This window comes from Cynocephalus volans, chromosome 2 (assembly GCF_027409185.1).
Source record: "Cynocephalus volans isolate mCynVol1 chromosome 2, mCynVol1.pri, whole genome shotgun sequence".
In the NCBI taxonomy this organism is placed as follows: Eukaryota; Metazoa; Chordata; class Mammalia; order Dermoptera; family Cynocephalidae; genus Cynocephalus; species Cynocephalus volans.
This window is the reverse complement of record NC_084461.1, coordinates 66,073,716-66,098,363: the sequence shown is the minus strand read 5'-3', so window position 1 is coordinate 66,098,363 and position 24,648 is coordinate 66,073,716. Positions and strand designations below refer to the sequence as shown.

At 33.1% G+C, this 24,648-nt stretch overlaps 1 protein-coding gene across 2 annotated transcripts in view; it reads right to left on the bottom strand.

The window, feature by feature from the left end:
* SCAMP1 (secretory carrier membrane protein 1) overlaps positions 1 to 24,648 on the bottom strand; it is a 91,918-nt gene that overhangs the window by 14,869 nt on the left and 52,401 nt on the right. For both annotated transcript variants that reach the window (XM_063085830.1, XM_063085831.1), the window contains 2 exons: positions 21,086 to 21,245; positions 902 to 1,003 (listed from right to left, as the gene is read on the bottom strand). In XM_063085830.1, coding sequence (XP_062941900.1) covers positions 902 to 1,003; positions 21,086 to 21,245 — 262 coding nt within the window. The remainder of the gene's footprint in view (positions 1 to 901; positions 1,004 to 21,085; positions 21,246 to 24,648) is intronic.

Below are 24,648 nucleotides of genomic sequence, written 5' to 3'. Positions count from 1 at the left end.
GATTTATATATATCTCCCTATCCATTAGGAGGGCTACAAAACTGCCGAGAGTCATGTGATAGCCAATCACTACTCCAATTCAGTAGCAGCATACTAAATTTAAATCCTCAGCACACTCTAGTAAGGTTGCTCATTCCAATTTTATGTACACAGTGCAACAAAGTTGCATCATATACACTTTTGTCATACAAGACTTCAACTGAATGCAATTCAGGTAATAAAATAAAGAAGGGAGTGATAATTTTAGAGATCTGAACTCTTCCACCCACCAATTCACTCAAGGAACGTGCTCCAGAGTATAAAAAGAGAGACATAAATCTGCTATCACCTCCTAGCCTTGGTCCAGATTGCCTCAGTTTCTGAGGGTCCCCCATTGAGTAAGCATCCTGCCATTTTAGGAGTGATTCTACTGTTTAGAGATATATGTACACGTGTATGCAGTGATTCTACCTTTCAAAGACAAATGTGCATGTACATGTGTGTATTAAAATATATGTATTTGTATACCTACAATAGTGCTATACACATAGTAGGCACCTTTTTCCTTAAAGTTCTTTTCTCTCCATTCCATAACCCTTGGCTCTCCTATCTCTGACCACTCCTTTGTCTCCTTTGCACTCTTCTTACTGCCCATTAGATACACATTTTATTTAAACTAGATACATTGTGCTGTTTTTAAAGAGGGAATACAGTCCTCAAAGAAAATGCTTTGTCCAAAGGTTATGCCTTACAATACTTTAAAATTGCGGGGGTTTTTTGTTTGCTTTGTTTTTTTTACCATTTTTGCTTTTATTTGTTTACTTTTGCTAATCTGGCTTTTCCGTGTTAACTAGTTTAGAAAGCCAAAAATTATACAGAGATATTATATTAAAGCTTAAAACTAATAAAGTAAATAACTTACCAATTGCCCCAATTATGAAATCCTGCAGCCTGGAGTACATGTACAGCAAACTGGCAAATATAGACGAAGAAGAATACAAAGAATCTGAATGAACTGTCACTCCTTTAAAAAAAAAAAAAGAAAAGAAAAAAGGGAGGAAGAAGAGAAAGGAGGAGGAAAATGTCATTTTTCTCATTACCTTTACATTCACATGCAGAATGACATTCAACCCTTAAAAAAACAAAAAAAGTGGCAACTATCTGAAGCTTGAAATTAAAATATCTAATGTACATAAACCCTTCATGCAAATCTCCAAACTCATTTTGTCCTTTTAATTTCCAATTGCACCACAATCCATCTTGACAAAATATTTTTTTTTATTAAACAGCTTCATAGAATTATAATTAATATACAATAAACTGTAAATAGGTAGAATATACAATTTGATAAGTTTTGACAATTGTATATACCCAGATCTTCCCCAATCAGTATGGTAAGCATATCCCAAAAGTTTCCTTAGGCCCCTGGGTAATCCCTCCCTTCCACCCCTCCCTACCTTACCGTACCCTACCCTACCCACTGACTTCTGTCACTACAGTTTGCCTGTTTTAGAGTTTTATATAAATGAGATCATACAGTATACTTTTTTTTCTTGTCTGGCTTCTTCCATTCAGCACAATTATTCTGAGATTCATCCATGTTGTGGCACACAACAAAAGTCCTTTTCATTGCTAAGTAGTATTCCATTGTATAATTATACCACAGTTTATTCATTCACTGTTGGACATTTAGGTTGTTTTTAGTTTTTTCACTATTAAAAATAAAGCTACTATGAACATTCATGTATAAGTCTTCATATAAACACATATTTTCTTTTCCCCTAGGGTAAATACCCACAAGTAGGAAGGCTGGATCATATGGTAGAGGTATGTTTAACTTTTTAAGAAACTGCCAAATTGTTTAACAAAGAGGTGGTTCCATTTTACATTCCCACCAGCAGGGTATGAGTATTCCTGCTCCTCCACATCTCACTAACACTTGGTATAGTCAGTCTTTTTAATTGTAGCCATTCTAATAGGTATATAGGGGTATCTCATTGGTTTTTATTTACATTTTCCTAATAAGTAATGTTGTGGAGCATCTTTTCATGTGCTTTTTTTGTCATCCATAGATCTTTGGTGAACTGTTTAATAAAATCTTTTTCTGATGTTTTACTTGGATTATTTTTTCCCTTATTGTTAAGTTTTGAGAGTTTTTACGTATAATCTCTCTCTCTCTCTCTCTCTCTATATATATATATATATATATCTAGAATATATATGTATATATACAAGTCCTCTTTCAGATACACACATATTTTCTCCCAGCCTGTGTCTTGTCTTTTCATTCACTTGAGAGTTTTCTTTGAAGAGAAGTTTTTCCTTTTTTATGAACTCCAATTTATCCATTTTTTCTTTTATGGATCTTGATTTTATTATCTAAGAAATCTTTGCCAAAGTCAAGAAAACAAAGTTTTTTTTTCCTGTTTTCTTCTAGAATCTTTGTATTTTTCAGTTTTATATTTAAGTCTATGTTCCTTTTGAGTTAATTTTTTTAAAATACAGTACAAGGTATGAATTGAAGTTCATTTTTGGATATGACTATCCAATTGTTCCAGCTTCATTTCTTAAAAGGACTGTCCTTTCTGTACTGCATTGCCTTTGTATTTTCTCAAAAATCAGTAGTCTACATATGGGTGCATTTATTTCTGGATTCTCTATTCTGTCCAATTGTTCTATTCATTTACCTTTATGTCATTATCACACTATTTCCATTACTGAAGCTTTCCAGTAAGTCTTCATATTAGGTAGTGTTAGTTAATCGACTTTACCGTTCTTTTTCAAAATTGTTTTGACCATTCTATGGACAGTACATTTCCATATACCTTCTTTAGAATCACTTTGTCACATTTTCACAAAACAGCCTTCTGGGATTTTGATTGGGATTGTGTTGCACCTACAGATCCATTTTGAGAGAATTAACGCCATAATAATATTGAGTCTTCTCTGATCGATTAAAAAGTATATCTCTCCATTTATATTTTCTATATAGATCATCATGTGATCTGTGAATAAAGACAGTTTTACTTCTTCCTTTCTAATCTGGATGCCTTTTATTTCCTTTTCTTACCTGATTATACTGACTAGAACTTCCAGTATAATGTCAAATAAAAGTGGTGGGAATGGATATCCTTATCTTAGTCCTGATCTTTGGCAGAAAGCTTTTAGTCTTTCACCAATAAGTATGATGTTAGCTATTAGCTATAGTTTTTATAGATGCCCTTTATCTATTTATCTATTATATCTATGCCTATCATCACAGGCTGTGAAAGTTCTATTCTATTCCAAGTTTATTCAGTGCCTTTTTTTTAATTCAAAATATTTTAACATTTACTTGGACATATTTTTGGGATACAGTATGTTGTTTCAATACATGCATATACTGCACAATGATTTGCTTATGGTAGACAGCATAGTTTTGTACCCATTAGTCCACTACTTTTCCTCCCCCCACTCCCATCCCCACCCTTTGGTAACCATTATTCTACCCCTACTTCTAGAAGAACCACCTTTTTTTTAGATTCCACATGAGTGATATAATGTTACATTAGTCTTTTTGTACCTGACTTACTTCACTTGATGGTTTCCACTTCCAGCCATGTTGCTGCAAATGATAGGATATCATTTTTTTTTTATAGCTAGTACTTTTTTTTATAGTAGTATTTCACTGTGTATATAACAAGAAAGGATGTTGGACTTTGCCAAATGCTTTTACTGCATCAGTTAAGAAGATCATATGGTTTTTTCAATTCTAGATTGTAATATGGTAAATTGTCACTAATTAGTTTTCTAGGTTAAACCAACCTTGAATTCCTAGAATAGCTCCACCCACTTGATCATGATATAGTCTCTTTTTAATATATTGTTGGATTTAAGTTTGGCAAGATTTTTAATTGTTCCAGGTTTACTCCGTTTTCTGTTCTGCACAGTGACTATTCCAACCCCAAAACATTGTTTTCAAGGGCCTTAACATTTTGCTTACTCAATCTTAGCATAAAATTCTGTTCCCTTCATAAGAGAGGAAAACAGATACCATACGAATAAATCTCCACAGCTACTCACTTCCTATAATGCTTTTCCAAGTTTATATGTACCACCAACCTTCCTTACTGCTTATCGGGAAGCAGCAGAAACGTAATAGAACACTTGCATAAGAAATCTTTAGCCCATCACTCTAATTCCTCTGGAGCACTCTACTTTAGCAGGTCCTTCTTCTGTTATTCAAGTTATTGTCTTCATCTGTTCCACGAGGTTTTTCCCTTCAGTGTATAAATACATCTTTCTCATCTTCAGATAGCCCTCCTTTAACCCCATCTTTCCCTACAACTTCTCCTCCTCTATCTTCCTCCTTTCCTTCCTTCAATAACAAAAGTCTTGAACAAGTGTTCTACCACTGATTTCCTCTACCTCCCTCTTCTCATTAGCTTCTCAACCCACTGTAACCTGGCTTCTCCTCACATACTCCTCCAGAGGTACTTCAAAGTCATGGGCAATCTAAGAATTTCCACACCCAATTTCCCAGTCTCTACTTTTTTATGGTTTTTGACACTACAGATGTTTTTTCAAACACTCTTTGACTCTGGCTTCTACAACTTTACTCACTTCTATTTTTTTCACTTCTCTGATTTAGACTGCTTCTCAGTCTCTTATTTCTAGACCCATCTCTATGTCAAACTGTAAAATTGTTTTTAAAGGAAAGCTTCCTAAGTGATTCTAGTATCTTATAATGTTTGAGAACCACCAGCTACAAGATAAAGTCCAAATAATGTAACACAGCATATAACCTCTTCATAAAATATATCTACAATCTCTGTTCCAGATCCTCTAAACTAGAATATGTCTTGTTATCTCAATGCTTTTATTTATACTCTATCTAGAATGCCCAACACAGTCCTCTTTCTGCCTAGCAAACATGTACTCATCTTTTAAGATGAGCCACTAAGAACAGACCACACAAACAGAGGTGGAGCTTAATGTTTCACCTCCTGAAGAGAGTAAAATCTACATTTAGTATGTGGAATTCTGTAGAAAAGATTTTTCCTTTCTCCCCCACTTCTTTATATCAGTATGAACTCATGGATAGCTATTTTATTCTTTAGGTTTACATTAAATACTATCATTATTTATTTTGTTGCTCAGATTGTTCCAGCTTAAGCCTTTTATAAACTAGTTTGTTCTAAACACTTGATGATCTACATTCATCATATATTTTCCCTCCTCCAGGCTCTAGAGCAGATATTAATGGTTCATTATGTTTTATATATCAGTCAGATTTAAATCAAATGGTTCCATGTTTAATAGTAATTCTATCAGTAATATACTACACCAAAGTTAATATTACTATATGACCATATAGCTTAGAAAAATTATCAGTGAATATCAACCAACAACAAAATCCACAATCTAAAATGCTATTTTTATTAATACCAAATAGAAACCCCATGTATGCCTCATCTCTCCAGGCTCACTAAGTTAACAAAACATCACTTCTAATAATCAATTTTTTTTTTTTTTACTATTTTGAAACAGATCCTTCTAAAACATATTTCTATTTCTCTGTCTCTTTGGCAAAGAATGAAAACAACTTAATATTTTCTTTTTTCTTGTTAAAGTTTTTACTTTTATTATTTGTGTACTAAGAAAACAGACTATCAAAATGGTTAAAATTATATATGTAATATATACTTCGAAAAAGGGCTTTTTTTTTTTTTTTTGTGACCGGCGCTCAGCCAGGGAGTGCACCGGTCATCCTTATATAGGATCCGAACCCGCGGCGGCGGGAGCGTTGCCGCGCTGCTAGCGCAGCACGCTACCGAGTGCGCCACGGGCTCAGCCCAATATACATACTCTGGTTTCTCTTCAGATCGCATAAATCTTTCGCCTTTTACGAAAAAGGGCTTTTTACATTGAGTAATGTCTAAAGGATTCACGACAGCTATTTCAGTTACTTAAGAGGAATCTTTCTACTTAGTTACAAATTCACAGATATATTCTAGAAGCTAAAACTGCATAATTATAATTTCTAGTTAATAAATCTATTAGAAGGTATTGAATACACTTAAAAAATTAAGCAGTTCTATTAAAAATTATTTCTAAAATATTGCTTTCGAATACAAATAAAGGTATATTAAATTGGTCCACCTTCTTTCTTTTATATATATAGTTAGTACATACAAATGTACAGTTAGTATTGAAACTGGTCACATGAGAACCTCAAAATCTTTGAAACCCATTTTGTCTACTTTTATTATTCAAGCAGGCTATGTATCTTTCTCAATAGACTTTTGTTTACCTTATTTGTTTAACCAACTTTTCTGTTTCTGGACAAGGAGACAGTCAAATTCATTTCATTGTACACTGACCATGCTAATTTAAATAATTATTTTAAGGCACTTCTAAGTTCTCAAAGATATAAACTCCATATCCCAGCATTTAACTATCTGAACCCTTATCTCCTAGAGTACACAAATATTCCTCTATCTGATCTGTCCAAATTATTGCAAATGCAAAATCAGTCAAATTCAAATTTTAAAAAGATTGTCTTGTATTTTAACTATATAAGCAGTCACTGAAAATATAGTTCTTTATATCAAAGTAATATTAAAAGTGAATTTGTTGCTCCTGTGAAAACAATTTTACAATATGGGGTTGCATTACCTGCCAAAAGCCTAAAATTTATGAAGGAATAATATGCAAAAACCTAAGTTAGTCACAGTGCTAAAAGGCATATTAAACTGTAATTTCCCTTACACCAAACAGTGGGAAACTCTGTAAAGTGTAAATTAATAAACTAAAGCAATACAATCATCACATGAGCATTAAATTCATTTTAGTTACTTGAGAGAAGGACCAGGTAAAGCTGGGAAGCTCTAAAAGAGCTGGAAGATCCCCCAGAAGAACCCCAGAAGGAGGACTGTACCTGAGCCAGAATCAGAAAAAGTCCAGGAGAAAAAACATCATCAGGGTAGAATATTAATTACAAATATACTTCTACTGGTATTCGGAACCAAAGGGTGGGCCTTGTATGCAGGAAGAATTAGGAAGCAGACTGTTTAAATAATCCAGCTTGTACACAGCCATTTTAAACACCAAAGAACAAAGAGTAGAAATCTAGTTAGAAAATGCTATAAATTGACTTAAACCAAGTGGTTTGAATTGTATTCTTCCTCAGTTTACAAAGAAGCATTTATGGTATCATGAATATTTATTAGAATAAATCCACCTAAGAAATCTATTTCCTCATGGGAAGGAGGGAGGGAGAAAGGGTGGAGAGAAAGAAAAGCTTCCTACTACTTTCCATCCTGGCTCTTTCAGATCAAAGCCTTTGGAAAAACTGAATTTCAAATAGCAGTGGTTTTTGGTTTAGTTTTCTACTAATGAGTCGCAGCACAATTTTAATAGAAAAGTTCTTCCCTAAATTATCATAATAAATCTCAGAAAATAGACTCAGATGATATTAAAAGTTTATTTCATATGCCAAACAATACCAGAGATATTAATTACAAGTACAGTCTGGGAGAGAAGGGAAAGACAAAATATTTCACTATTTCAAAAGAGCTAACAGAAATTTTACATTTAACCATGACAAGGGGGCACAAGTAAACTAAAATTTGGCAACTCAGCATAGTGTTAAGAGCATACAGCTTTAAAGACAGACTTGGGTTTGAATCCAGACACTCCCACTTAAAGCTGTGTAACTTTGGGCAAAATACTAAGCCCGAGATTTTCCATTTACAAAATGGGAAAAACAGTGGAACCTGCTTTTATAGATAAAATAATACAAGTAATGTGCTTAGCTGGGGATGCACAGGCATACAGCAAACAATTAACAAATGTTATTTGTTGGTGCAAGTTGAGCATCCCTAATCCAAAATTCTAAAACGTGAAATGCTTCAAAATCCAAAAGTTTTTGAGCACCACGATGCCACAGGTGGAAATTTCCATACCTGACCTCATGTGACAGGTTGCAGTCAAAATGTAAAAATATTGTATAAAATTACTTTCAGGCTATGTGTGTGTATAAAGTATATATGAAACATAAATTAACTTTTTGTTTAGACTTGGATCCCATCCCCAAGATATCTCATTATATATATGCAAATATTCCAAAAGTTGAAAAAATCACTTCTGGTCCCAAGCATTTCAGGTTAAGGGATACTCAACCTGTACCTCTATTACACTAGTACAATACTGCACCTAAATGAACTGTTTGTTCACAGAAGTAATAATCTCACAGAAGTGATGCTAGTCTGCTGATAAGATCTTGAAAATTTCTGGGACATGTTTGGTAACTTAATCACTGCTACTAGAATCAAGTAATACATGAAATTCCTGATAATGTAAAAAAGGCACTAGAATAAAAAGACCCTTAAGAAGTACAGCTGCTTTTCTTGTCTTAGTTACTTGGGGGATCCAAGACTGTTTAAACCAGCCCCATTTTCCCTCTAATAACCTTGTACTGAAATCAATTATTTCTCCAGAACAAGGATTCCGTAAATAGGCTCAAAAAGGTAGTACCACAACCCTACACTCTTCCCTACCCCACCCTCAAATCTTGCAAAAAATTTCATATTGTATTTTTTTTTTAGGAAGAGGATTCAAAGATTTTTTATTTATAATTGAGTCTGTGACTTAAAAACTATTAAGAACCACTCACTAGTCTAGTCCAGACCAAAAAAAAATCATAGCACTGGGATGGAAGAGACCCTGAACTCTCTTCTTCCCATCTGTATTCTACCAAAAGCAGAGAAGCACAATAAAATAAAATTTTAAACCTAGAAAATACAAGGGTACTTCAAAAAGTTTGTGGAAAAACAGAATTAAAAGATAATATGACTCTTTTCATTAACTTTTTGAAGACCCTTTGTATTAAACCTAGACCACATCCTGGGTTCAAGCTTCTGGATATTCTAAAAATAATCTACATGTAGCTGCTCTTTTGTAATAATAGCAAACATTTGTTGAGCATTATGTGCCAGGGACCATGCCAAACACATGTATTAAGTCCTTACAATATCTCTACCAGAGGCAGGAAACAATACTGACTCCATTTTACTGATAAGCAAACAGATTTAGAGAGATTATATAATCCAAATACATAGCTGGTAACACAGACGGGCCAGCTGCAAAAAAACCTCAAAAACAAAACAAAAAATCATAGCTGGTAACAGAAAGGCTGAGACTTGCCTATGTATCTATAAAGCTAATGTTCTTATGCAATAAAACTACTTCTAAAATATTATTTTAATTCCATCTTCTCCAAGAAATCTAATTATCAATCAAAAGAATACCACTATCTAAAGTAAACTAATACCTAATGCTCAATGTAGTGTTTCTTATATAGAAGGAGACTATAAATTTTCTTTTCATTTGTAATAATTTAGTTTACTTAAAATACTCACTTTCAAAAAGAGTCAGGGAGGAAAGACAATATTTTGCAGCTAATAAGAAAATAAAGGCTGAAATTTACTAAAACTATTACTTGATTAGTCAAAGATTTTGAATGAAAACTAAAATCTCACAACTGAATCACTATTCAATATAGAAAGCATAACAGCTAAAATTGGCCAGGAGCCAACCATTTTCGAATTACCTTTGAACAACGAAACTCATTAATTTAAAGGAAAACAGAAGTCAACATTGGTTAGATCCTAGGTCACAAACTGTTTTCAAGATGTCACACAGGCTATGCTCTTATGAAAAAGAAAACTCAAACATTTTTCTACAAATATGCCTCTATGTCACCATATCAACAGAGAACATGGAACATTAATAAAGTCTCAGTTTGACACATCTAGAATATCACATCATGAAGGTATTTCTCATGCCTTTTCTCTTATGTAACCAAAAAAAAAAAGGAGTTTAATATTAATTCTCTTACTTTATACTCATATCACTCCTATACTACAAGTTTCCTACTATTTAATCATCTGCGTTGAAATATCTTCCCCCCCAAACGCTTTCCTTAAGTGTTAACATAACCTCAAATTCTAAATCAATTATGTTGACTTTATATTGCAGATCAAGTTGATAAGTATGTATTGCTTCTTATAGTAAAATGCCATAGAGAAAAACAGTATGTTTCAGGAATACTGCCTAAAACAAGTAACTTTTATTAAATAAAGTAAAACTTCAACTTTATCACCAATATCGATTCACCTTGAATTTCTTACCAAAAGGGTTATAATCCTCTATTAAAACTGATCTACATTATCTTCTTGTCCATCTTGGATTCTGATTTGAAGACAAAAATACACAGTATTCTTTTCTTGCATCCTCTTCTGACCATACACAATATAGTTTCTTCTTGTTTACTAACTCTGTTTCAAAAACTAAACTCTGAACCTGTTTTCATTCAGCTAATAGCTAAAGAGTATGCTAATGGATAAGAGAAACAATCCTAAAATCATATTGCCATAAAGAGTGTAAATACATATGCAGAATAAGAATATCCTCAAATCCTCAACACCCCTACCCTGCCACCACCAGGCCAGCAAGCATAAAGTAACAAGTAACAGCAGTCTACTCCTGGGGGAAGAGAGTGTGGGGAGAAATCCTCTCTAACAGGCAGGCACAAAGGGAGACCTGAAGCTAATGGAGCAGACACTGAAATACTAAAGCCTCTGGAAAACCAGGCTTCATTCTAAACATAAGGTAACACCAAAGGAATTTGAAGTCTGTGGGGTACTGAGGGCACCCATGGCAACCAAAAACCCAAACCCAGATCAATTCCTGACTGGGAATACCTGAAAACCGCCCCCTTCATCCCCATGCCCACACTTGAAAAGTCTAGCACAACGGGACTGGCCGGTTCACTCAGCTGGTTACAGTGTAGTGTTATTGGGTTTGGATCCCTGCACTGGCAAGCTTCCAAAAACAAACAAACAAACAAAAACCCAGCACAGTGGAAAAGGCATGTCTGTTATTTCAGTCTATTGTCTCAAAAGATACCCAACTTCAACAAGAAATGAGGCACAAAAAGAAACAAGGAAAAAAAAAAAAAAAACCCAACTCAAGAGAAAAATAAATCAAGAAAGACAGACTCAGATATAACTTGGCAGACAAGATGTAACTACCAGACAAGAAATTTAAAATAACTACAATTAATATGTTCAAGACTATATAGTCAAAAAGGTACACAATGTGCATGAAGAGATGAGGAATCTCAGCATATATATAAGTGACAGGAAATAACCAAATGGATATGGCAGAAATAAAAAATGCCATAACAGAGATGAAGAATACTTTTGAAAAGCTCATCAATACACTCAACATAGCTTCTAGGGTGAGGGAGAATCAGTGAACTTAAAAATAGAAATTACACAAACTATAATGTAAAGATGAAAAAAGAGTGGGGGAAAAAAACAGAGCATCCAAGAGCTACAGGGCAATATCAAACAGTCTGACATATATGTAAGAGGAATTACAGAAGTAGAATACAAAGCAAAAGTGACAGAAGAAATATCTGAAGACACAATGACTGAGAATTTTCCAAAATTAGTGAGAGACTCCAAACCACAGATCCAAGAACATTAGAGAATATTAAGGATAAACACCAAAACACATACATACACATACCACACAACAAACACATGCACTTTGGGGCACATCATATTCAAAAAGCCCAAAACCAAAAACAAAGAAAATATCTTGAAGGCTGCTTAGAGAAAACAAGACATGTGACAGAGAGAAGAACAAAGGTAAGAATTACAGCAGACTTTTCACCAGAAACTTTGTAAGCCAGAACATATCAAAGTGATGTGTTTAAAGTACTGAAAGAAAGGGGGCAAAGAAAAACTGTGAACCCAGAATTTTATACTCATTGACAATATCTTTCAAACATGAATGAAAAATAAAGACTTTTTCAGACAAAAGCCAGAAAGTAGATTACCAGTAGACTGAACTACAATAAATACTAAAGGTAATTCTGCCAGCAAAATAATTATGATACGATACAGAAACATGGATATACACACACAGAGATGAAAAGTGCTGAAATGGCATTAATAAAGGCCAATGTAAAATTCATTTTTACTTATTTTTAATTGTTCTGGAGATAACTGAATGCCTAAAGCAAAAGTAGCAGCAACGTACTGTGTGTTTCTAGTATACATAAAAATGAAATACATAACACAGTTTCACAAAGGATGGGGAAAAGGAACTGGGAGCATCCTGTTGGAAGGTCCTTACAGTACACACAAAGCACAATAATATTTAAATAGAGGCCATGATTAATTAAATATGTATATTGTAAAAGCTAGGGCATCACTAAAAAGAGATTTTCAGAGGTATAAATAATGAAGAAATAGAGGAAAACATAGATCATTAACAAATACTCAATTGACCCAAAAGTACACAAAAAGGAAAAAAAAAAGAAACAAAAAAATACTTGGAACAAAGAGAAAACAGCTGGTAAAATTAAATATTTTAATCCAAGCCGATCAGTAATCATATAAAATATAAATGGCATAAACACATTAATAAAAAGAGACAACTTGGATTCAAAAGCAAGACTCAACTGTATGTAAAAGTAAGTCCCAAACAAAAAAAGCTACTTAATGTATAAAGACCTTGATAGTTTGAAAAAAAGGACAGAAAAAGATATAATATGCAAACACAAATCAAAAGAAAGCTGGAGTGGCTGTAATAATATCAGATAATGCAGATTTCAGAAAAAGGATTATTACCAGGATAAAGAGGCACATTACATAATGATAAAGAGGTCAAAGCACAAAGAAAAGATATCATGTATGTATCCACCTAACAAGAGAGCTTCAAACTACATGAAGCAAAAACTAACAAAACTAAAAGAAGATATAAAAAAAATCCACAATTTTTGAATTCTGGAAATTTCAACATGACTCTCTCAGAAACTGACAAAAAAGTATGGATATAGAAGACCTGAATAACACTATCAACCAATTTGAACAAGCTGACATTTATAAAACAGTCTACCCAACTGCAGCAGAATATACATTCTTTCAAGTGCACACAGAAGTGTTTCAGAGTTTTTAAATCCCTAGCACTTCTATATCATATGGTTTCTCATATCTGCTTCTGCACTTAATCTGTTATACAATATGCTGTCTTGGAAATGAAGAAATCAGCTTCACACAGATATATAGTCAGAAAAGGAAGGACTTTAAGCTCCCTGAAAGGAAGACCTTAAGGGTCCTTAGATCAAACTTAGAAAAACCATTACGCAATAAGCTGCATGAAAGTTATAGACTATATTTCTTCTCCACATTCTCAACACTCAGCGGGCAAAAAACTTTGTAAGAATACTAACTACTTTGGTTAGTATTCAAGAAATAAACATCACTAGTAAATATTCTAAAGTAAATTAATCCATTGTGTGGAGATCACTGAAGTACATGGATTCACTGCAGATTAAATGATAATGTAAATGTAATGACATAGGAAGGAAGACAAAGCCCTAGTTTTGAGGGCTGGGTTAAAACCTCAGCTCCTAATGACCCACTCAAATGATTTCAAAGATTAAACAATATAAAGTATGGAGCATGACTTGTAGACTCTAAAGCACTACATATTCATCTACACATATAAGAGAATAGAATAAGCTCTAGGTTCTTCTCGCAGGTATAAAAAAAAAAATATTACCTTTCCTCAGGAAGAGTTTAATTTGAGATTTCATTATGGAATCCAAAAAAAAAAAATTGTCTCTTTTTCTGGTTATATAAACAGAGAGGATAAAAAAAAAAGACAGTTAATTACAAAAGACAGCATTTTAACTTATATTAAACTAAGCTGAAAGACTAAACTGTAAAATAAAACTTTTCTAGAACTTTAAATATGTTTTTACACTTACAATAAAATATAAAGTATTTTTTATGAAAAAAAGCAAATTAACTTTCTGGTTCATACTCTACTACAATATGTTTTTCAAGATTGAATGGTATTGTCATTCACTCATATTTAGTTTCTAATTTCAGTTAGCAAAATATTCCAACATAAAAAGCATTATATCCCCATGGGTATTAAGTATGTTATAAAGAAACAAAGACACAAAAATTCTGTCTACTACCCAGAGATAGCTTACTAAAAAGTATACCTGGATCTCCAGTTAAACATATGGATTTAAATACAAGTTTACCTGTACTCCCTTACAAAGAACCACTAAAATGACAATAAATAATTTTGTTTTTGTTTTTTTAGGTATAAAACCACAGGGACAAAAAAATCGAAGAGAAGATGATCATAATAAAATTTTGTAAACTGCAAAGCAGCTGAACTAGTAGTAAATGGTTCAACAAACTGAATCCAAGTCAACAATGGAAAAAGTTAAGAACCAAACTTGTGAACTCCCTGAACCTTAGAAAAGCTCCAAAACTAGACAGAAACACAAGCTATCTCTGCAAGGCATTGTGCAGGTAGGGGTAAAAACAGACTGGCTGAAAGTCTATGTAAGAAGCAGTTTGACCCCCAGATCCTTCTTCTACCCTTCCTACAGGACAATTGTCACTCTACAACCAAGACAGGAGACTCTACACTTACTTTCTGGAGAAGTGGAACCAAATGAATTCTGAAACCAGGACACCAGAACCTTATGAGCACAATCATACTGAAAACAGGGAAATTAAGTGAACATTCATAGTATGAATGGTAAAATGATAACCAGTCCCCTGACTTGAATCCCAAGGAATCTGAGCATACACACACATCAACTTCTGGAATTGATGAAGGAGTTTATCAAGGTAAAAGGATACAAGATCAATATACAAAAGATAATTGTATTTCTAACTAGTAGCAAGAAACAATCCAAAGAGGAAATAAAGAAAAATAATTCCACTCAAAATAACATAAAAAGGATAAAATACTTGGGAATAAACTCGACAAAAGAAGTGTAAGATCTGTACAATTAAAACTGAAGAACACTGCTGAGAGAAACTAAAAATATCTAAATAAATGGAAAGACATCCATATTCATGAATCACAAAGTCTATATTATTAAGATATCAATTCCCCCCAAATCAACATACAAATTTAACTCAATCCCTACCAAAATCAAAGCAGGATTTTTTTTTTTAAATAGGCTGATTCTAAAATTTGGATTAAATACAAAGGAACCTGAATAGCCAAAACAATTCTGAAAAAGAAAGTTGAAAGAGTGACTTACTATAAAGCAACATTAATCAAAAATGGAATATTGGTTCAATGGATCAGAATTAGGTCCAAAAATAAATCCTTACATTCATGGTCAATGTATTTTCAACAATGGTTTCCAAACAATTCTATGGGGAAAGCCCAGAAACAGACTCATACATATGGGCAAATGATTTTTCTACAAAAGTGAAAAGGCAACTTGCTAAAGATAGTCTTTTTAGCAGACAGTATTGAGATATTTGAATATCCACAGCAAAAAGATAAATTTAGACCCAACACACAACAAACAAAAATTAACCCAAAGTGGATCACAGGCCTAAATATAAGAGATAAAACTATAAACTTCTAGAAGAAAATACAATATAAGAGAAAAATTTTATGACCCTGGGTTATTCAAGAAGCTCTTAGACACGACACTAACAGGACAAGACCAAAAAAATTGGTAAATTAGATTACATTAAAATTGAAAGTACATTAAAATTTGTGCTTCCTAAGGCTTCACTAAGAAGCAACAAACTGGGAGAAAATATTTGCAAATTATATAAAGGACTTGTATCCCAAGTACATAACTCTTACACAAAATATATAAGAGAACATAAACGTAATAGTAAGAAGTCAACAACTCAATTAAAAAATGAACAATAAACTTGAACAGATATTTCACTAAAGAAGACAAAATTGGAGATGCAATGTAACAAAACACTGATGAGAAGTGATAAGCATAGGACTGGCCCTGACATGCAATCAACTTTTTTCTCACTAAAATACTAAAGCTAAAACAATAAGCAGAGCCTCTGAACACAGAGAAGTGTTTTCTGCAGTTTTCCCTGAGGAGACAAGGATCAGAAAAGCAGTTCTCAAACTTTTGGTCTCAGGAGCTATTAACAGTCTTAGAAATTACTGAGAATCCTAAGGAACCTCTGTTTATGTGTGTTACAGCTCTTGCTTTACCAAATTAGAAACTAAAACTGAGAAATATTTAAAGTATTTATTAATTCATTAAAAAAATAATAAATCTGGTACAAGTTAATTTAAAAAGTATTTTAATGAGAAATTAACTATATTTTCAAATAATAATGAAAAGAATAGCATTATTTTACATTTTGGCAAATCTTTTCAATGTCTGGCTTAACAGAAGATAGCTACATTCTCTTACCTGCTTGCTTCTGCATTCAATCTGTTCAATATCACTAGTCATGTAGCCTCTGGAAAAACTCCACTATACACTTGTGATAGAATAACAATGAAATAGCCAATAACATCTTAATATGATTATAAAATGGTTTTGATTTGTGGACCCTCTGAAAAAATGCTGCCCTCCCTCCTCTCTCCCACCAAGGGATCACAGGACTACACTTTATAAATCTAGGACTCGCTGGGGGAGAAGTCCTAGTGAACACAGTAGGCTCTCAGTTAAAAACCCTGGAGACTTATCCTATAGGAGTAGAGGAGAACCAGCGATAGACAGGGATTAAACAAAACTGCAACTCGACTTTGATGCAGCTCAGCCCTGACTTCTGCCATAGCAGACAAGTAGGGCAAAAAGTGAACTCTCTCTGAAACAACTGAACATCATCAGAAGTTGCTACAATTTTTATTCAGTTTCCAGATCCAATCAAGACCCATTAAGTATGCCAAGAGATAGCATCATATAATTTGTAACCAGAGGAAGAAATATTTTTAAAAGATTCAAAGGCACATTGTGAAAGTGAAAGAAACTTCTGAAATTAAAAATTTAATATATGAGTTTAACTGTAGATTAAATACAGAAAACAGGGTTAAATGGAAGACAGGTCAATAAAAAATAATCAAACTGAAACCCAGAGAGAAAAAGACTGGAGAATACATAAAAGGCATATAGGATAGCGAAAAGGTCTAACAAGTGTGAACTAAAGCCTACAAGGAAAGAGAAAATGGTACGGAAGCAATATTTGAAGAAATAATGTGAAGTACTTCCAAAACTGTCCAAAAAACATCAACCTATAAATTCAAGAAGCTCTATAAACTCCAAGCAATATGAATACAAAGAAAACTATTGAAAACCACAGATAGAAAACCTTTAAAATAGCCTAAAGCAACAGACATTTCCTTTAAAGGAGCATTATTAAGGCTGACAGCTGACTTCTCAAATGAAACGATGAAAGCTGGAAAACAATGGAATAGTGCCTTTAATGTGCTATAAGAAATTAACTGGCAACAGAATTTATAGCATTAAAATAAACTTCAGAAATGAACATGACCCACTGGGGCCCTGAGGCATGGAGCTGGGGGAAGCTGAACACAGCTGCAACTAGGCAAGCTGCAGCCTCTGCCCCAGGGCCCACTGGGGTCCTGGGACATGGAACCGGGGGAAGCTGAACACAGCTGCAACCAGGTAAAGAGCACACCAAAGACATTTTCAAGCAGGTAGCCCACCATACCACTGCAATTGCCATGGCTGCCACAAAAGCAGCTAGTCTCTATAGCAGCAGTCACAGCCACTATGCAGATGGCACAACAGACTCTCAACTGCACTGACACAAGGAGAGGCACCAGTGGAGACCCCCCCCCAAAAAAGTCCTCTCTCTCTCCACAAAGCACACTCCAGAGTAATAGAAGAAGCATCTGATTTATGATAATATGTGAGGACTTGATCACAACCATCTCAGTACTGTACAGATCATCTAGGCAACAAACTAACAGAGGAATAGTTAATCTATCAGATGGAGAGAACAAATCTATGGTTATCAGAGCAGGGAGGGGGAAGCAGAGCGAGAAGGAGGGAGGGGGAGAGGAAGGGGAGAGATTGGATAAGGCCATAAAGAAAAAGTATGATTTATAACAATGAATATGCTAATAAAAAAAAATCTAAAAAAAATCACTCTGCCAAGAAAAAAAAAAGTTATAACAAAAAGAAAAAAAAAAAGGAAAGAAAAAGAAATGAATGTGAAATGACAGTGTTTTCAGCGAAACAAAAACTACAGGAATTTATTGTCAGCAGACTTGTACTAAAACAAAGAAAAAATAATAAAATATAGAGAAAATAGAATAAGGCCTTATTAATTTTAAAAAATAAGGAAGGAGAAAATGAACATAAAGCAGACAAGTCTTATATAGTAAGCGGTTGATACAAATAGCACAACAGTAGCTATAAATCCATACATATAAGTAATTACATTAAACATAAATAAACAAAAAACTCCAATTAAAAGACTAGATTATTAGACTGGAGTTTTTGAAGTTCATTGTTATCTGGCAATACAGCGGACACCTTAATTACAGACATATAAATTATTATTTCCTCTTCGCTTAGACTGAGGCACAAAAGAATAATGCACTAAAAGATGCAAAATATATAAAAAATCACAGTTCACTTACAGATTATCATAAGTAAATTATAAAACCTAACAGAAACAAAAAAGTAAAAGATTAATTTCAGCTACCATCTGTTGACCAACTACAATGCCAAAAATTTTGTATATATTATCTCTAATCTTATCAACTCTGCATATTATCCCCAGTTAACACTTAAACTGAGGTTCTGAAAGGTTTTGCTGTGTTTGCCCAAAACCACACAGCTTTTAAGTAGGGAAACCAGTATTCTAACCCCAACAGTCTGTTTTCAATACTTAATGCTTTTTCAACAATAATACTGTCTCATTAATAACTACCTAATATTTTGAAGCATTTACATAATTCTTTGTGAAAGCACTAAATTAAGAACAAAGTTACAATCTTTTTAAAAGACATAAATGGCAAAATGACAAATCCATGCTTAATTCTAATACCTATTAAATTTAACTTTTAAAAGCACATACACTTGAAACTTCTCTATATAATTATCCTTCAGATTTATGCAATGGGATTATCTTATACAGGACAAATCCTGTAAGTATATCAGTATAAGTAAATACCAAAGTTACAAAATGAGAAATTACATTAATGATTTAAAATACTTTAATTCAGGGCCGGCCCGTGGCTCACTTGGGAGAATGTGGTGCTGATAGCACCAGGGCCACAGATTCGGATCCCTGTATAGGGATGGCTGGTTGGCTCACTTGAGAGAGCATGGTGTTGACAACACGAACTCAAGGGTTAAGATCCCCTTACTGGTCATCTTTTTATAAAAAAAATAAAAATACAAATAAAATACTTTAATTCAACTTTCCCCATAAAAAAAAAATTATTCCTCTCAGTTCTGCTCTGCACAATGAAACTCAGATATATAATATATTCATAATATGTTCTAAAAGGTTGAGCTGGAGCTAAGAACTTAACCTAAGGATTGATAATGCCAGAAGTAAAAACATTCCACAAAACATTTTTATTTCAACTAGCAACCAAAGGGGAAAAAAGATACTACGTTACTCCAAGAAATAAAAGGCAGAAAGCTGGCTTTTAGTAGTTTAGTTCTACATAAGTCATAGAAGGTTGAAAATCCAAATTCTCTAGTCTCAGATCATTTTTAAAGAAAAGTCATAAGGATATGCCCACTCCCACCCACCAGCATCATTACAAATAGATAACATACTTGTAACACGGTAAAAGTAAGTAGGTAGAATTTGGATGTCAGAAATAAAATATAAAAACTAAAGCCCTGTGAGACAGGCTTAGATAATAAGGAAAAGAGCAACAATAACTCGTCCTAGATCACACAAGAAGTAAACAAGTCTTTTTCACTCCTCTCTAGTTCACACCTACAGGGGAATCTCTCCCATTCCTTGACAACCAATGTCTCACATTCCAATATACCTAAAGGTTTTTTCCTCCTTTTCCCTCCTCCCGTCATTTCCCTTCATTCCATTTCTGACCAATAATTTACTTTTCTGTTGTCTGACACCTTTTCTCTCCAAATTCCCTAATGTTCTCTCTCTTCTCCCTTTTTCTTCTCTGCGCCCCCCCCCCCACCTGTTTGCACAACTAGGTTTTCTTTTCTTTTTTTTTAATAATACAAATTCTGGTTAATTAAAGAGATTTTTGTTGAAGTGGAAAAAAAAATTGAACAATTGAGTGCGGCCCTCTAATTTCCCTACTATGAGTATATCATTTGTACAAAACATGCCTATATACTAGTAATGCTGCCCCTCATTCATGAGTTGGAAAGGTTATTCATAAATGAGTTTACTCAAATAAAAATGAATTGATAAAACATTGATTATAGATCCATATTGGACTACCAATCTCAATCAGTACTTCCCAATGTTTATTTCTTAAAGCAATAGTTCAAGAAGGTGCTCCACAGAAGAATGATGGTTTCACGGTCAAAAGTTACAAGACAGTCACAACAAAGCACAGTAGGCGCTTAAAGAGTCTAAGAAATCCTGAAATGAAGAAACTTGCTTAACTTTATTATCCAGCTGTTCTCAAACTTATTAAGCTAATGAACTCTTTTCCCCCCCAAACCTGTTAATATCCCATAGAACATGTACTTAGGAAATGTTAATCCTAACCACTGACTAAAATATACTATGTAAAGTATTATACTTAATCTTGTAGCATATAGCTTTTAAAATGTTGCTGCCTTTGGAAAAAACAAAAACGAATTTACACAGAAAATAATTACCAAGTTGCTAGATAAAAAGTACTCATTTTAAACAGTGCATGTATATTTACCTTACCGAGGTTCATTCAAAAATTAAAACTATTACCAATTTGATTTGGGGCAATAGGGGGATAGGAAGGTGAAGAACAAAATTTTCCTTAAAGCCAAGTATATCATGTGGAATAAATATTTTATAAATACTAAGATCTAAGACTGTTTTTATTTTTCCTTCATTAATTTTCATGTTTGACCTTTTTTTCCAAGTGGAAGAAAAGAATGGGATTTTATTACCTACAAAATCCAGTGAACACAGGCATGCTATACTGAACTTTTTTGAAGGTATGTTATACTATAATAAAAAAATTTGTTAATGAAAATGTGTCAATTTTCCCTTTAAAGCATGCTACAAATTATTTACTTCACAGGTTTTAAAAAGCATATTGTAAAGTACACACTTCTTACCTGAAAGCTCCATAAAGTGGTCTGTACCAACAGACAAATGAACAAGGAGTAAAAAGCAAGAACCACAGGATACTCAATCCAAAATCAACCCCTCTTGCAGAATCAACACAAAACCAAGCCAAGCATCCAAAGATATTTAGAAACAGTGTTACAGCGTGGACTGTGGAATCAGAAAACAAAATAGAAAACAAATGTTTACGTTCAATTAATGAATTTATTCAACAAAAACTATAAATGAAAAAAATACTTCTTAAGAGCAAGTGTATTCTACCCCATATTTCCATTTAGTATTTTTCAAAACACTACTATTTCTTACACATTTGATTTGAAAACAGTATACACAGGAAACGGAGTCCTAATACACTTTCTGTTTGACAAAAATTTTGTTGGCCCTCTCTTCCTAACAGGCAGCTACACAGCTAAACCAGAGAAGCACTCTCTTAAGGGCTTCATCCCTGAGAAAGAAACATATGCTCTGTCTCTTTATCCAAGCTGTCTTTTGATCCAAGGGCAAAGAAGAAAAGTATTGTTTGCTAGGAAAAGAGCCAGGACTTGGAAGGAAAAAGATCCTATGCTCAGAACTATATTTTTACAAAACAGGGCTACAGACTAAAAACTGGATTAAAAATACTAATGCGGTAGCAATTTCCAGTGACTACATAGTCAGTCTACAAGGATTATATATTCATCTTCACAGAGTTGTCCATTTTTTTTAAAGTCCTGAAAAAAATTGTTTTGGTAGAGGATTAAATTTATTTACCACCATCATTAACTAATAAATTAAATTTATTTATCCACCCACCACACCCAAACACCATGACGCATTTCAGCTGCTGTGGCAGGCCTTTCCTTTGATTAATACAAACAGATCTTGGCAGATTCTTCATATGCTGTTAATAATTGCTTTCCCTGACAGACCAAAAACTGAGTAACATCTAACTACACTATGATCCTAAAGAACCGCATTTACACTTATAATTTAATAACTTTTTAAAACGATTTTTAAAAAATTTATTCACAGGCTGAATTTGTTATTGAAAATAAATTCTCACAAAAGCTAAAATAATGTTCAATGTAAATTATCAATACAATAAAAATATGCCAACAAACTACTACTTAAATTAACAAATGGGAAAACTTATTGAATCTAAATAATTAAAAAATCTCAACATACATCAAAAACAAATTTTAAAATCTCTTTACAAATCAAATAAAATTAATAATTAATAAAAGAGGATAAAACACACATTCTAAGATGCTCTAAATTTGCTCTCATCTAACCACTACATAAACAAACAAACTCTAGAGTAAGAGAAAGAGAAAGAGCAAAAACACCCGGGTTAGTCATATAGTATTAAAACAATGACTTAACTTCCGTGAGCTTTAATTTTTCAGTGACAGAAATGCAGGAGCTCTTCCAGGTTTAAATTTCCATTCCAATCTATCCCACAAGAGAGACTTTACTAATTACCCTATTCCTATGAGGATTTTTAATTCTCATAAAGCTAGCTTGCTAATAAATTTACTCAAAATAAAGACAGTTGTGTGAAGGGCTTAAAACAGAATTCAGAAGATTATAAAACAGAATATTATAATTCTGTAGCATTAAATGGCATCCAGCTGCTTCAAAAAGTTTTGAATGTTAAGAACATTCTAACTTAAATTTCAATCTTCAGAGAAATACTTTTTAAAGGTTTATCACCTAATTCATTTAAAGAAAGAAAAAATATATGCATACGTATGTTTTAAAGTTCACAAAAATTCTTCTAAGTATAAATCAAAATATCAATTTAGTTTTGAGTAATCTATTAAAATTTTTTTCTAAATGTTTTCATTTAACCAACAACCATGATCAATAAGTGATTTACTTATACTCCAGTGAAGACTAAAAAGTCTAAAGCTACTTACTGAACAATCGGTCCACTTATATAGAGACCAAAAAACATATAGAAAGATAATGTGAAATGCATGATTCTATGTTGCTAATTTCAATCCAATTTAAGTGCATAATTAATCTATGCTGGTGGACTCCAAGTAAGGAAGAACAATAATCTGTAGGCCATTTTGTTTACGATGTTTGCAAGTTGAACTACTCTCCTTCATATAAAATTTCAATATCCTTTATCAAGCACTTGAATCTGACCTAAAATTGCAACCATCACTATAACATTATTCTTGCTATATGCTGAATTATTATATAGACACCTCACATAAATAGCTTTATAACAGTATATTATCTTCTTCACTAAATGGTCTTTAATGTAGACGGCTTGTTTTTCTTTTTTCCTTTTTCTTTTTTTAATTCAAAAGTACACTCAAAGAGGTTGAGAATCATTTCACAGTGATATTTCTAATTGCTTCAGTTCATTTATAGGGTAAATTATTTGCTTCAGGTAAGGTACCTTTGAATGCACATCTTCATTATATTTGATTTAAAATGTAAATTACTTCTTCATTTTGGTATGTTGTAGGTGGTTATAACATGAAAATCTAGACCCTGGGCTCTAGAATCAAGCTATCCAACTCCAACCTTACTTGTGTAATGGACAAGTTACTCAAATTCTCTTAGCTTTAGTTCCCCTATCTATAAAACCAAATAACATAGGTAGCTGCTTCATAGAGTGACTGGGATTCAAAAAGACTATATACACACACACACACACACATATATAAAGACTATATAAACATATATATGTTTTTATATATATAAAGTGATTAGCACTGTGCCTGGCACAAAGCAAATTCTCAGTAAACATTAGCTCTCATTATAATTATTATTACAGTATGAAAGCTTAGTCAACCCCAAAGTCAACAACAGGTTGGTAATTCTTGAGCATAACTTATTAAAACAGCCTATACTCTATCAAATTTAGGCACATTACTAAGCTGATGATAGATCTTACTCTGTTCCAGGTAATGCTTCTTCAAAACAGAATCCTAACTGGAATCTTGAGCCCTCTTTGAATACAGTTAACAGACCTGCCAGCTGAACAGGGTTGGGGAAAACTATAGTCAACTATATTATCTCTGAGAAACTCAGAAAGTTATATGTTTCTAAGAAAAACAGACCTAAAACAATCAGCATTGGTAAAGTAGTTAACCATTTAATTAAAATTAACTATCTTCCTCATTCAATCTCTATTTACTAAATTTCATGTATAATTTTCTTCCAAGCCCCATTTCTTCCACCAAAAAAAATATTTTTCACTAAGTAAAAGAACTTATGCCTAAAATGCTAGGCTAACTTCTGCCCATTTAAAAAATATACATATATATACAATATAAATGCATAAATATATATAAATAAAATATAAGAGCTGGTTAGCATGTACATATATGGAAAGATATTAGATCAAGAACAAAATCTCAACAGAAACTAAAAATAAGAGTTCAAAATGTACTATCAATAAGGAATTGCTTCTCATATTCCAAAAGAACTTCACATACATGAAGAATGCTCCTAAAAGATTTTAAAGAAAATTATCTCATCAATTTGGGGGGGGGGAGTCCCACTAATCATCAAGTAAAAACACACCAATTTTCTCCATCAAGAACGTACTCTA